The sequence below is a fragment of the Triticum aestivum genome, chromosome 5B, assembly GCF_018294505.1.
Source record: "Triticum aestivum cultivar Chinese Spring chromosome 5B, IWGSC CS RefSeq v2.1, whole genome shotgun sequence".
NCBI lineage: Eukaryota > Viridiplantae > Streptophyta > Magnoliopsida > Poales > Poaceae > Triticum > Triticum aestivum.
The window spans coordinates 76250837-76265129 of record NC_057807.1 but is presented as its reverse complement, the minus strand read 5'-3'; the positions used below and the strand labels follow the sequence as shown (position 1 = coordinate 76265129).

At 42.9% G+C, this 14293-nt stretch overlaps 2 protein-coding genes across 2 annotated transcripts; one reads left to right on the top strand and one right to left on the bottom strand.

Moving 5' to 3' along the window:
* Window positions 1-1638: 1638 nt before the first annotated feature.
* Window positions 1639-6790, bottom strand: LOC123110500 (ureidoglycolate hydrolase). The gene is made up of 12 exons (XM_044531036.1): window positions 6491-6790; window positions 6191-6276; window positions 5556-5630; window positions 5045-5173; window positions 4630-4716; window positions 4304-4506; window positions 4126-4228; window positions 3954-4045; window positions 3069-3131; window positions 2734-2974; window positions 2566-2606; window positions 1639-2234 (listed from the first exon to the last, which is right to left on the bottom strand). The coding sequence occupies exons 1-12, from the start codon at window positions 6773-6775 to the stop codon at window positions 2137-2139; spliced, it is 1503 nt and encodes a 500-aa protein (XP_044386971.1). The 5' UTR covers window positions 6776-6790; the 3' UTR covers window positions 1639-2136.
* On the top strand, window positions 6759-13616 carry LOC123110499 (flowering locus K homology domain). The gene is made up of 7 exons (XM_044531035.1): window positions 6759-7128; window positions 7587-8089; window positions 10712-10958; window positions 11833-11981; window positions 12055-12339; window positions 12446-12634; window positions 13218-13616. The coding sequence occupies exons 1-7, from the start codon at window positions 6774-6776 to the stop codon at window positions 13410-13412; spliced, it is 1923 nt and encodes a 640-aa protein (XP_044386970.1). The 5' UTR covers window positions 6759-6773; the 3' UTR covers window positions 13413-13616.
* Window positions 13617-14293: the final 677 nt, after the last annotated feature.

Genomic DNA, 14293 nt, shown 5'->3' with positions numbered 1-14293 from the left:
CATCGGCTCAAAGTACGCAGGGGACTACGGTTAGGCCGGTGGAGTGGGAGGAGGAGGCCGAAGGAGAGGAAGAAGACAACAGTTAGCCTGGCTTCAAGAGTGTGGGTCGCAAGAACGGGAAGAGGAGGATGAACGAGAGAGGAAGAAGACATACATGAAATTCGGTTGGCACAAAAATTATTCTGGCGACCAATCCCATAGTATTTACTAAACAAATTGATAAAGAGGGCATACATTAGGCATGTGCTTAGATAAATTGGTTGATTCATTTACTTGCATTTGTTCCATATCAACGCACGGACATACGTCTGAGTTCCTATTTAGTTTGACATTTTTAGTAGATGGTTTAGTGTCAATCTAAAACAAAATGTGATTTGAAGAACTACTGGTGTTATAGATTTGCTAGGACTAATTAAGCTGTGTGCACGCCTAAATCCTTTCCTGATGTTTTTCAATGTTGAGATTAGGCTTTTAGAAAATGTGTTTTTCACTGGTCGAGATTACACTTTTGACCGGGGAAGGGGGGGGGGGGGCGGATCGGCACGAACACATGGGTCGGGGATCAGGGGTGGAAAGCGAGGCGCTTGGCGGGGGACTCCTCCTTGTTGGTCCATGGGGAAGTATGTTGTAAAGAAGAGAGGGCACCATGGCGAAGGTGATATGGGCGTCATCAGGTTTTAATGGAGAGGGCTCTAGCGAGAAATGTCCCGCTACGACGGGAAATCGGCTGGGAGGGAAGGGTCCGACAGGAAAAGGGAAGGGTGCATCATGGGGTGGGGTTTTCGTGTTGGGCCCGCGTCTTGGAGATAACATGACGAATAGTCTGGACAGCCACATTTCTCCCCCGCATATGGTTTGGATTTGGGAAGCCCGGACTATCGAGACGGTTGAATTGTTGGAAGCTTATTGGGCGCCCGTTTGATGTCCAAAAACTCAGATGTATGAGTAAGAAATGAGCTTCGACCTTGAAGACGACCTTAACCATTTGTTTGATTCATTTATATGCGTTGTAGCCCGTAACAACGCACGGGCGTTCTACTAGTTTTACTTTGTGTGTGTGTGTGTGGGGGGGGGGGAAGTCCTTTTATTTTACTTGGCACGCCTATGGTCAGCCAAACTCTAAGGAACGCGAGTCGCTGTCACGGCCGCTGTCAAGCGATGATGCACTCAAACTCTTTCGTCTGCTTGCCGGTTAATTTTTTTTCTCAAACATAGGAATTCATGTAAATTTTAGAGGATCCTAGCTCTTGAGAATATTCCACAGATCTTTTTTATTATGTATGTATAAGATTGAGTACCATAGGAAGCTTTTTTTTTGCGGGAAAGAGTACCATAGGAAGTTTTGAAGGACTACTTCATATGCAGTTTGAGAGAGAACTCCATATAGAAATCCTAAAACACCTAGGACGGGAAAAAAACAGCAGGAGCCACGTCTACTTGCTTCCTACTCCCTCCGTTCCAAAATAGATGACTCAACTTTGTACTAAACTAGTATAAAGTTAAGTCATCTATTTTGGAATGGAGGGAGTACCTGATATAATTTGCATCAAAATATGTTTGATTACATCATAGGGACAGCAATGATTGCATCATAGGAAAAACAAAAGGTCTATGTCAATAGTGAAATTTCTATGAAATATAATGCACAGAAATCTTCTTTTATTAGAAAAAAAAATAAAAGCTGTAGAAGTCAAACCTACAAACCGAACAACACATCGAGGAAAATTATTAATGACTTCCAGTCCTTCAAATTTCCCATGGAAATCATTTTAGCCAAAGGGGTCCCTGGATTTAGCGTGTTCCTGTGACAAGCAATTAATCCTCCAGTAAAGTTCAGACCATGTTGCAACCAGAGACCTTCTGCTGCACCTTCACGCATTTTCCATTCCCGTATGATTCAACAAGGGGATGGAATTATTATGTTTCCTTATTACTATGTTTTTCGAGTCATGCCAATCAGAGGGGGCCTTTCTTCTGGACAAAATCACCAGAGATTGAGAACGGCTGGAAAATGGTTTTAGAATGAGACGACAACATTTTGACCTTAAGTGGTTTCACGTGCATAATCAACGCCACATGTTATCACATCACAATTTTGACCATTCTAGTCCCTCTTGATTTCTCCCCAAGCCGTGCTCACTCCAGGGACAGTTTGGCCATTGTCAAGGCTAGCATCTGAACTCCGTTTGCCATGTCCTCCGGCGACGCAAACTCTTCGGGCTTGTGGCTGTATCCTGCAGCCAGAAAGATATGTTAGGCACCGTTCAGAAAAGAAGAATGAATTCAGCAGCCATTTATGTTGTAGCCGTTTGTTAGTTTTACTTCGTGCATTCTAAACTTAAACATCATATCACTTAAGTCTAGTTCCTAAAAAAAACATCACTGAAGTCTCCACCAAATACAGAAGCAATATCCTGACTTTTCAATATCCACCAGGATCTATACTATAAAAAACATATGGCATATACTTCCGAACTGGTATCGGATTTTACATCATCTCGGACATTGCAGCATCTTCGTTTTGACAAAATATATGATAGCGTTATGGAAGAGCAGAGTACAAACCTTTGTAACAGGGAATGAAGATCATACCCATTGGTGATATTCTGCAGAGCAAAGACAGGTGTATGTGTTACTCAAGAGAACTCACAATGAATGCGCTAAAATGATACAAAGCACCACGTTGCAAATATTGCTAAATGAGAAAATCTCTGTTGGGGCCTGGTACTTCACCTGGCCATGAAGAGTGAATCGTGATAAGCTCTGCTTATCATCAATTTGTATTCTAGGCCCAGCTGTTTTGCAGCAAATTCCATTGCGTTTATGACTGATTTGTCAGACAGAGCAGGCGGATCCTGGTTGATGATCTTGAATTCCGATAGTTCTACTCCACGGATCTTTGATATGTCAATGGCAGATTTGTGAACCTTCTCAATGACATCATTCCTTCTTTTCTCATCAATATCTCTTATATCTGTACATATGATATTTTGGATTTACTGGTTGAAAAAAAAAACCATTTCCCCTTAGGAAAAACAATAGTTGTAGCGGAAGTTACAGGCTCCTACCAATTTCTAGGTGTGATTTACTTGGGATGCTATTGATAGCTCCGGGATGTAGCTGCAGAATACCTATATGAGAATAATCTGTTAGAAAAATAAGATGTGGGCAAGCCTTCCTTGACCATCTTCTTAAGATGTTGGTTGACCAGTAGCTGCATGAGCATACTTTCACAATGAAAAAAACATTTGAATATATAACTGAGCTCCTAGTCTACAACAGATAACTACAAACCATGCTCACTATTCCTTTTATTTAAGCATCAAACTATTTTTCTCAATAAGAACATCAAAATCCATTTAATGTTTTCAAGTTGTTAAGCCTCATGGCTTAGCTAAATATGGATACATATTCTGCATTTCAACAGATGTGCATTTATTTTAACAGTTGAACAAAGAAATGATCAAAGGAAGGTTCAATACAGATATAGGAAACATAGGAATAGGAAAACCACAGGAATTTGATACGCTTGCTGGTGCAAAACAGAGGATTGCACAACACAGAAAATCTGCAGAATAGTCATTTGGATGAAACCCATGAAAATTGACTTGATCCTACGTAATTAAATCTTAAAATGAGGTTCGGGTGGATGTTCAAATTCTTATGGAACTGAGGCATAGGATCAAATCCATAGGAATTCGCTAGCACCATTTCTTTGATCCAAAGGCAATCTATAGGAAAAAATCATATGGATTGGAATCCTACAATCCATAGAGGGCTTAAAATGAATATAATTTTGGAAATGCAGGCTAAGCATCCTATTCACCGGATTCAAAACATGCTTTGTGCAACTGCAAATCATTTTGTAGAGGAACACATAAGTCGGTAGCACATGCATGAGCTAGTACTACTACACATGACTTAGAAAATAAAAGCCAATTTATCAAACATACCAACTGTTCCAACTGTATCTATCGATCCTGATTCCAAAACATGTTTCTCAACTGCTAATGCCAGCTCAGCTGCCGCCAATCCAGCATCATTTCTGCAAAACACTGCTTCGGCTCTTTACCATACATACATGTGGAGACCCTTCAACAGTAACGCCAAAAAATGGATGCTAACCTTGCGGGCATTAGCACTGCTCCAGCATGACCCCCATTCCCTTCAAATTCCACCTTAATACTTGCAGGAGCAGCAATGGCAGTTACAATACCAATTGGGATGCCTGTTCATAAGAACAGACATGAGTAAGAGATGTTTCGAACCACATATGTACTGATACAACTAAAACAAATCCGACCTTCTTTTTCCAAAATGGGGCCCTGCTCAATGTGCAATTCTATAAAAGCAAAATATGCATCTTGGTTCAAAAACACATTATGTAGATCATCTGGGTGTATCTTGTAGCCAGCAGAGTCAGCAGCATCAACAAATGATACATTGTGGTTGTCAACTGTCCTTTTTAGTGATTGAACTAGTTCCTCGCTCCCTGCCATTAAGCGGCTGCACATTTTCAAAGAGTGCACAGATGAGAACCCACAAATTAAGACCAAGTGACAATTAGCTCAAGCAGAATTGATAGCATTTATTAGAATAACATGTAACTTGTGGTAAATGAGGGTGAACCTTCCCAAGCAGCTAATTCCAAATCGTGTAGGCTCCTCTGATGTAAACATAATAACCTCCAAGGATCTTTTTGGCTGGAAACCAGACCTGTATGACACATTCAAGCTAAGCACGTAAGGTTTTTCTGAAGATGAAAATCACAATGGAGTTCACATTTATATTAGCCTGGAGTCATGTCTCCGAGGGTGTGACAACATTGAAAAAAATGCCAGGTTTTCTTCAATATGAAAGTATAACTAAATCTAATATTTGTATAGCCTTATGTGGTCTCAAGTGCAGTTTAACCATCTGACACTTTGAATAAAAGGAAGGTAAACATAAACATGTACAATGGCCAAATATCAATTAAAAAAAAGGGAAAAATGAAATTTATGTTCAAAAAATGATGAAAAAAATTAGTACACAGAATTCATACCGTTGTAGCACACTGATTGCCTCAAGAGCACCCAGAACACCAACAACCCCATCATATTTGCCTGAAAATGGAATGGCATCAACATGAGAACCAGTTGCAACTGCTCCTAGTTCTGCCTCAGAACCCACCCTGTAGAAACAAACACACTGTTACAATGTGAAACACAATTAGCCAGCAGAAATATGTTCCTTTCGTACATATCAAGTCCAATGCCGAGAGTTTCGGCACATCAAGTAAATCCGAACTGGGAACAAGAACAGTAATAAAAGTAATTTCATAATTGGTACATTATCAGATGCGGTCATCCCTATCATGCCAATAAATTATCAGTTCGGCAACTCGAGCAAAGAAAAATGAGCTGCATGGTAAAGCTATAACTCCAACCATACAAATCATATAAATTCAAAGCTGATTGGCGAAGAATCGTTTGCAATTGTCCATTGCTAACAACTTTCAAATTCAGATACATAAACCAACAACAGAATCCCAGAGGTATCAAATACCAACTCACCAGCGGCCAAATATGTTGCCAACGGCATCTTCTCGAACAGAGAGGCCAAGCTGTTTCATTATCCCTTTAATATACCTATATATGCATTAAGAGAAGAGATCAATGATCAGCATAGGGTAGCTACTAGGCAGAAATGCACGCTGTCACGGGCCAACAGCATGTATACTGTACACACAACCATAGTAGTTACAAAAGGCACGCCTAGGCTCTAGGCGATAGCAAAATGCCTAGCCGTTAATTGCGCTTAATGTGCGCATAATTGCGCTTAAGTGTGCCCTTTGGTCAGAAAAGCACAAGGCAGTGGCAAAAACTCACAATTAATGCCTAGCGTTTTTTTTAACTTTGTACAGAACCATTCAAAATTTGACGGTCAGTCTGTGAAACCAGAAGCAACGTAAATTCAGAACATAATAATCCAGAGTGATCAATTAATTATATGTAAATGAAATAAATTTTTGTCGAGTTTGAAATGAATAACAAGCCAATTTGACTCCAAGAAAACTGGAGGCAATCAGAGTAAAGGCGAACGAAGCTATTTTAATTGCAACTACTCGCTAACTCTCGTGACCAGGGAACATAGCTAACCCTCACGAGTCAGGGGCACGGGAAATTTTAACTGCCTGCGGTATCCTCACCTTCGAGCTTGCACATCCCTGTCGCTGTACAGAACACGCGTCACCGACGGCGCCGGCGAGTCGGAGAACGAGGCCAGTTCATCAATCTGCGCAACCAAAGCGGAAGAGAAAATCATCACCACCACATTGCTAACCCCAACATATCATCGCGCACCAATTAGATGGGGGCCGCGCGCGGATCACAGTTCACTAATACTGCGCGCGCCACGTCCGCGGTCACCGGCGGCCTGGCCGGCGCGAGGGACGGGAAAGCAGCGCAAGGGGGAAGGAGGAGGAGGAGCATGGAACGGCACCGTGTACCTGACGCTGGAGGCTGTCGGAGTCTACGCGCAAGGGGGAGGCGCGGCCGCCCTCGCCGTCGTCGGAGGCGGGGAAGCCGGCGAACTCCTCCATCGTCCGCCGCGCCGCCGCGTCGTCGTGGCCCTGGCCCACCGCCGCGGCGCCGGCGAGGAGCAGGAGGGAGAGGATGAAGGGGAGCATGGTTGGTTCCGCACGCAGCTGCTGCTTCCGCTGGCCCGATGTGGGAGGTGGGAGATGACGCGACGGCACTGCAGTGGTGTGGTGTGGTGGCGAGGAAGACGACATGACTCATGAGTCCACCACGAAACAAACGAACGAGCTAACTCGGGCACTACTGGCTCGGTGGGGCCCACCTCCCACCCGGCCCGGCCCGGCCCATGAGAGAAACGCGAAAAGCCAAGGCCCAGGGACTCGTTTGGGCCCGGCCTGCAGGGCCGCCGCAGCGTTACTAGTATATAGCTATGTCGAAAACGGCAAGCGCACGAGCACACAACCCGCTCTTGACCCAAGTCCTCACCCTTCCCCTCCCCCCGTGCTCCTTCGCTCCCGTCAAAACCCTCGCCCCCACCACTCCGGCGGCGGCGGCGGCGGCGGCCGTCCTTCCTCTCCGGCGAGGGCTGCCTCTACGTCCGTACAAGGTTCACGCTCTGCACTCTCTCGCTTCCCCTCTCACCCGCGCTCTGCCACCCGTAACCCTGTAGCTTGCTCGCGCGGTCGAGCGTAGGCGAATAGCTGGCTGGCGGCTGTAGCCTTGCACGAGCGCGCGTGTGTGGTAGCTTACACTGGATGCGGACGCGCGGTTCGGGGCATGGTGGCGCGCGCGCGGGCTCCAGTGCTCCGGATTTAGGGTTCGGAGGCCGTGCGCCCTCCACGTCGCTCCTTGGCGACCGACGCTTAGGGTTTGCGCGCGGATCCGCGGCCTGTGTGCTTAGTGAGGTCTAGAGCAACGTCTGGTTGTTTTTTTTAGTGGTTTCACCGTGCATGCTCTGGCCCGCGCAAGGTTTAGGTGATGCTGTGGCTAGCGCATCTAGAGTATGTGCAGAGAGTTTATGCTACTTGGCTGTGGTTGACAGTGGTTTTTTGTTGTGTGTTGCAGAGATTATGGATGGGCCTGCTGAGACTCCTGCTGTTACGGAGCATGAGATGAGCGAGATCCCTGAACCTACCAGCGGTGAGCAAGCCGATGCTAGCATTGAGGAACAAGCCAATCCTGAGAGTGATGTGCCAGAGCAGATCAAGGAAGAAGCGGAAAATACATCTGATGAGGAACCCAAAGGCACAAACAACGAAGAATCTGGGAACCCGAGTGATGAAGCACAGGTGACTGTAAAAGATGAGGATATGGGGGATCAAAATAGCGAGGACCAGGCTATCCGTTCACTTGAAGAGCCAGCTGAAGCAGAGCAACTGGCCAATGTGGAGACGGAAGACACGAAATGGCCTGGGTGGCCTGGAGAAAGTGTGTTCCGTGTACTGGTTTCTGCCCAAAAGGTGGGTGCGCTCATTGGCCGCAAAGGGGAATTTATCAAAAGAATGTGTGATGAATCCAAAGCCCGCATAAAGATTCTTGATGGCCCACCAGGTGTTCCAGAAAGAGCTGTGAGTTCTTCATTCTCTTGTACCATCTTGGATTGTTATTATCACAGTTTTCAGTAGTGTTGTAGGTCTGTGCCTTCTAGGCATCCTGAGTATATGTGAAAGCCAAGGTTGATTTGTTGCCTTTTTTTGTTCTATGGTTGCTTTAATAGAACAATGCAGAGGTATATTGGTTCGTTGCATAATGGTCATCTGTTTTTGTGGCTGTCTTGAAGGACTGATGTGCTAGCAAGCCTTACAACTATATGGTAGCTATAGGACTGTACAGCACCTTACAATTATATTCTGTGTTGGTGTGCCTTCTCACATTCTTATTTACCGGGTTATCAGAAGTTCAGAACGTTTGTGTATATGTTGTCTTACTGTGCTATAGTTTACTTGTAGATGCCTATAGTAATTGGCAACGGAAGGCCTTAGTAAGTCTCGCACTTGAAAAATCATAGATATGAAAAGAACCACTGGTTCTCAATTTGTATGCTGTACAATGCCGTATTAATGTACATTTGTAGTTGCAGATTGATTTTGCTCTTATAAGGAACCAATTGCTCAATTAGGGATGCTTACTGTCCTTGAGTTCTGAAAGAGGCAATCTGTTTCAGATGCTTCTGAAAGTTTCAAAAATAGTTAAGACTCGTGAATCTGGGGCTTAATAGTGCTCCATTTAATTATGATCACTATCACTGCTAAATCAGACTGAAGGTTTACAATTTGGAAGATTGGATCATCAAAGATATTATAAAAATACTTTTTACATTTTGTATTGTTCATAAAAAACAATGCAATATGAACCACCTGCTTATATGGAATGGCTGTATGCCTTTGTTGCAGCAACCAGCAAGGAGCAAGCGAATATTTTGATATTGGTTTGACTAGTTAAGTGAAGTCCTAACAAAGAGTTAGTTTAGTCCGGAAGCAGCTATTGATAATTTTGGATTTTACATGGATATAAAGTAATTGTTGCACTCTGAAATACTTTTCTAGAATAAAATGATTGATCATATGGTAGGAGTACTGCTATCGGCCAACTTAAGAACATTATGTATAATTGTCAAAATCCTAGCAAGCTTCCAGATTTATTCATGAACCGTGTGGATAATTTTGGATGTTCTTGCTACAAAAAGAGCTGAATAGTTATAATTGTAAATATTGATATTTGTAATGCAAATAAAAAATAATTATAACAGGACAACACAAGACATTGATATTTATGCTAGTATCCATAGAAGTTTCTGCACAAGTATGGAACCTGTAAAACCCAAAACAAGCAAACTATCCATAGAGTGACATTAAGTCGAAAACTTAATGGTGACGATAACAGTAAGAAACTAATCTTTGCAGGTTCTCACTGCAGCCTAAGGCCTCAAGTCATATCCCATTTTGTATCCAAAATAGACGAACAGTCATGGTTACCAGATTCAGTTTTGTGCTCATCTGCTGCAAATACGATTTTAAGTCTTTTGGGTATTGGATGAAGATCCCTGTCAAGAAGCTCCACATATTGGCTGGTAATTCCATGACCCGTTTGATTTTTTGGCCAAAAGGAAATCAGTTAGCAAAATTTACAGGGCTAAAATAGTATGAAAAAGCTTAATCCTAACCATTTCATTAAATCCTAGATGGTTCTTTCAGAAAATGACGATATCTTCAAAGTCAAAATATACAAGTGCATGCCCGTCAACAGCAAGTAAAAATGCCATTTATAACACTTTCTTTAGTATTTAATATTTTAGGAATTCGTACTAACTGAAGCAGCATTCACAGTCCAAAATAATAATAATATTAATTGAATAATGAGCAAGTATATCGAGTTGGATGAGAAATTTCTGGGCTTATAATGTACTCCCTCTGTTCCCAAATATTTGTCTTTCTAGAGATTTCAACAGGTGACTACATACGAAGCAAAATGAGTGAATCTACACTCTAAAATATGTCTACATACATCCGTATGTTGTAATCCATTTGAAATGTCTAGAAAGACAAATATTTGGGAAAGGGGGGAGTATATTGCTCCATAGTGCTGTGCATAACCACTTCAGCATCAGATGTCATGATCTTATTTACAACTCTGAAGTTATGCAATCACAATAGGAACACAAAGTTTGGCAGTCTGATTACTTTAATTGGCAGTTTTATTTCACATATTTTTATTCTTTGAGACATTTAATATAAATGTTACCAGAAAGAGTAAATACTATTGCATTCCACGGTGCAGTGCAGGAATGATCCTAGCATGCCCCAATTAACACATCTTGGATAAATTGTGCTAAAATAGGGAAGGATTGATATTCTAAAATCTGCCCAGCTGAACATAAGCTGTTCTTGCCTAGGCTGAATCAGATGCGGGAGGTGTCCAAATGTGGATGCCCTTCAGTTTGTTTAGCAACATGCAGCATTTTGATTATTTTGGTGTTGGGGTAGTAGTAGGTGTAGTGTAAGCATTGTGGTCATTTCATCATCCAACTAATGTAGGATGGAAATATATGCTTATCCTTGCAATGCCATATTGTGTCTCCTCAATGCTCGTGCATATTGCTACTAATTATTGTTTTCCTGTATTATCCATCCTTGTGCAACATGTTTGTGTGCCTCCTTGCTGACATCTAGACACTGTTTTCCTGTTTAAAGGTAATGATTTCAGCAAAGGATGAGCCAGATGCACTCGTTCCGCCAGCCATTGATGGTCTGCTCAGAGTACATAATAGAATAACAGATGGTTTAGACAGTGAAACCGACCAGGCTCAGCGAGGTGCTGGTCCTGCAGGGCCAACACGGCTACTTGTGCCAGCTTCCCAAGCTGGCAGCCTGATTGGCAAGCAAGGAGCAACCATTAAATCAATACAGGATGCTTCAAAGTGTGCTCTCCGCATTCTTGGTAAGATTCATATTTCCCCCGTATTGTTGTCTCAGCATGGCAATGCTTCACCATATTGTTATAGTATAGTATGGTACGACCTATTCTGCTCTCGGTACTAAGTTTCGTAGCTCCTTGCTTGTCTTCAGCTAGCCAAGGATAGATCTGTGATTTTTCTTTTGTGGTTTACTGGCATGCCATATGCTGTTTGTGTCACTGAACTGATAAGATGATTGACTCATGTTTTGCATTGTTATCCTTTTCTGTATGGATCAGGACATAGGCACCTGTTGTGGGAACCATGTGTACTTCCAAATTATTTCCTAGCTTTTCGCGACTGATTGTGCGCGTACAGTGTACCATACGCTAGTGGTGCTTATGATTTATGATTAGCATACTTGTATGATCAACCATTTTCCTCTTGTATTGATTCTTTACTTGCTAAAAAGCATTTTTAAAATATGGAATTCATGCACACGCATGACAAAAGCTTGCCCTTTAAGAACTCAATTCTGCTGGCTGGTAGTAGATGTTAGAATCTGAGTTTTACTATTCATGCAAGAGAGTTCTGAAGGACTGGAGTATCACCAAAGAACTAGCCATGGACAGAGGTGCGTGGAAGCTTGCTATCCATGTGCCAGAATCATGAGTTGGTCGCGAGATCTTATGGGTTTCACCTCTAGCCTACCCAGGCTTTGTTGTTGTTGTTATGCTAGAATGTACCTAGCATGTGCCACCACCCCCTCTGGCTTGATGGGGTGATTGTTGCAGCTTGTTTCTGTACATTTTTCCTTGGTTTGCTAGATCGTTGCTAATCAACTGTACTGAAATTTCATTAGGCTTAGTTTTGCATGTACTCTCACATGACGCCCATTTACTAATTTTTCCTTCACAGAGAATGTGCCACCTGTAGCACTAAATGATGACAGAGTTGTCGAGATACAAGGTGAACCTCATGATGTTCACAAAGCAGTGGAACTGATTGCAAGCCATTTGAGAAAATTTCTTGTTGACCGTAGTGTTCTCCCTTTATTCGAAATGCAGGTAAGTGATTTCTGTTATGCAGCGAATTGTTTGCTTGAAAGAAGTATCCAATAAACCTTGTCCTTCTTGACAGATGAAAGTGCACAGTGCGCCCAGAGAGCAACCTATGCCTGCTCCTCAGCAGTGGGGTCCTCCTCCGCCCTGGAGTCATCCACCAAACATTCCTCCCAGTGGCCCAGGTTATGGTGGGAATCCACATTTTATGCCGCCACGGCCACAAGACAACTATTATCCTCCTCCTGATGTGCACCATGTGGAAAAGCAACCGCACTATGGGATTTCTTCATATGGACGTGATGCAAATCCAACTGCTGCTCCTACCTCAGGGAATCAACACCTATCGCATGGGTCTTCTCAAGTTAGTTGCTTTAAATTTGACCATTATGAACATGATGTCTTCTTTTATGCCTATTAGTTTATTGCTTACACTGCCTTTTCCAAAAATTTGTTTGGTTTATTGACAGATTTCGCAAAAAATGCAAGTTCCTCTTTCCTATGCTGATGCTGTGATTGGGTCTGCTGGTGCCAATATTAGCTATATCCGCAAGCATAGTGGTGCGACAATAAGTATTCAAGAAGGTGTTCCTGGGGAGATGACGGTCGAGATCGCAGGAAGTGCCTCACAAGTTCAAACTGCTCAGCAGCTGATCAAGGTATTTTCATTTGTCCTCTTCGAATGCATCAATTTCACATGCATTCACCGTCTGCATTTAGGCTAAAATTGCATGAGGGTGAGGATCCTATTTCCTAGCTTCAGTACTGTCATTATATATATTACAAAGTACTCCTCCCTCCATTCCACAATGTAGTGCGCCCACGCTTCCCGAGATCTAAGTTTGACCATACATTTAACCAACGAGACCGACTGTGGCAGGAGCAAAATTATACCACTGAATTGACCGACTGCAGCGGGAGCAAAAATTACGAATTCAATGGTATAATTTTTGCTCCCGCCGCAGTCGGTCTCGTTGGTTAAGTGTATGGTCAAATTTAGATCTCCGGAAGCGCGGACGCACTACATTGTGGAATGGAGGGAGTACTTAAGATGTACTTCCTCCGTCCCATAATATAAGATGTTTTTGCATGGATGCTTATTTTCCAAGGTTCAAATTATAATTTCAGAAGCTACAATAATGTCATCATAGCCATAAAATCATATCATATACTGTAGCTTGTCATTTGCGCTTTGCAGGTCTTCTGTCTTCTATTAAATTGATCACCATCTTCTCCTTGCAGAATTTCATGGCCGAAGCTTCTCCCCAAGTTCCTCCACCAGGTCCCGCTCCTCCCTCCCAACCAGTTGACTCGGGCTACAACTCATACCCGCCGTATGGAGGACCGTCGTATGCAACCCCTCCAGGCGGCGCAGGTCCTACCCCTCACAATGGGGGAGGCTATGGGGCACACTACCCGCCGAACTACGGGTACTAGCTGGACATGAAACACTAGGATTTAGTGATGAATTCGGTTTTGTTGTTCGGCCTGTTAATCTGTTGAGCACGTGAGACCATTATTAGGATTTCCATACTTTCGGTGGTGTAAACTCTGGAGCACAGCTGTTCTTTGATGTGCTGTTTAGTTGCCTTTTTGGTGCTGTAAACTTGATCAGTAATCTACGGGCTCTTTCATGCTCAATACTTTACCTAATGGTCCATCACCCATATGGTAAGGAGAAGAAACGGTTGTTGGTAAGCAATCACGACTTCTAGATTGGCATGCCCTTCAACAAGGGCTTTGACGGCAATGGAACCAACCTGGGGGCGTTGACAATTATGGCTGCATGCTGGTAATTCTTTTTATTTTGGAAACATTGAGTGAATATATAGGATTACAATCTTGCTAAATTGTTTCCGCAAGGGGGCTAGCGCAAAGATGCTCTCAAGCTGAAACATTGCTAGTTTCTGCACATCTCCTTGATGCTTCTCTAACCATCTAAACTGTTCATGATTTTATCTTTATTGACACTATTATGCTGAGTTTGCCTTTTTTTTTGTTTATTCTGTGTGTACTTTGAATTTTGATCTGAAATTTTCAAGGATTGTAGGCACATGTGTTGTGAACATCCACAAATTGTTTTGGAATTTTTTTTAACATTTAAATTTCACCTTTTGAAATTGTTACCATGGGAGCATACATGAGATGGTCTTACATGATATTCTCCCCACTCCTTCGATAAAATCCCCAGCCCATGAAACCGGATGTAGCTCTCGTATATTAAGGCATCTTCGGCGTCTACCCTCACACCGTATGGACCGCCTGATTAGACATGTTTTGTCTATCAGTTCAGTAAACTGTTGGAGGGGCTTTGCAGG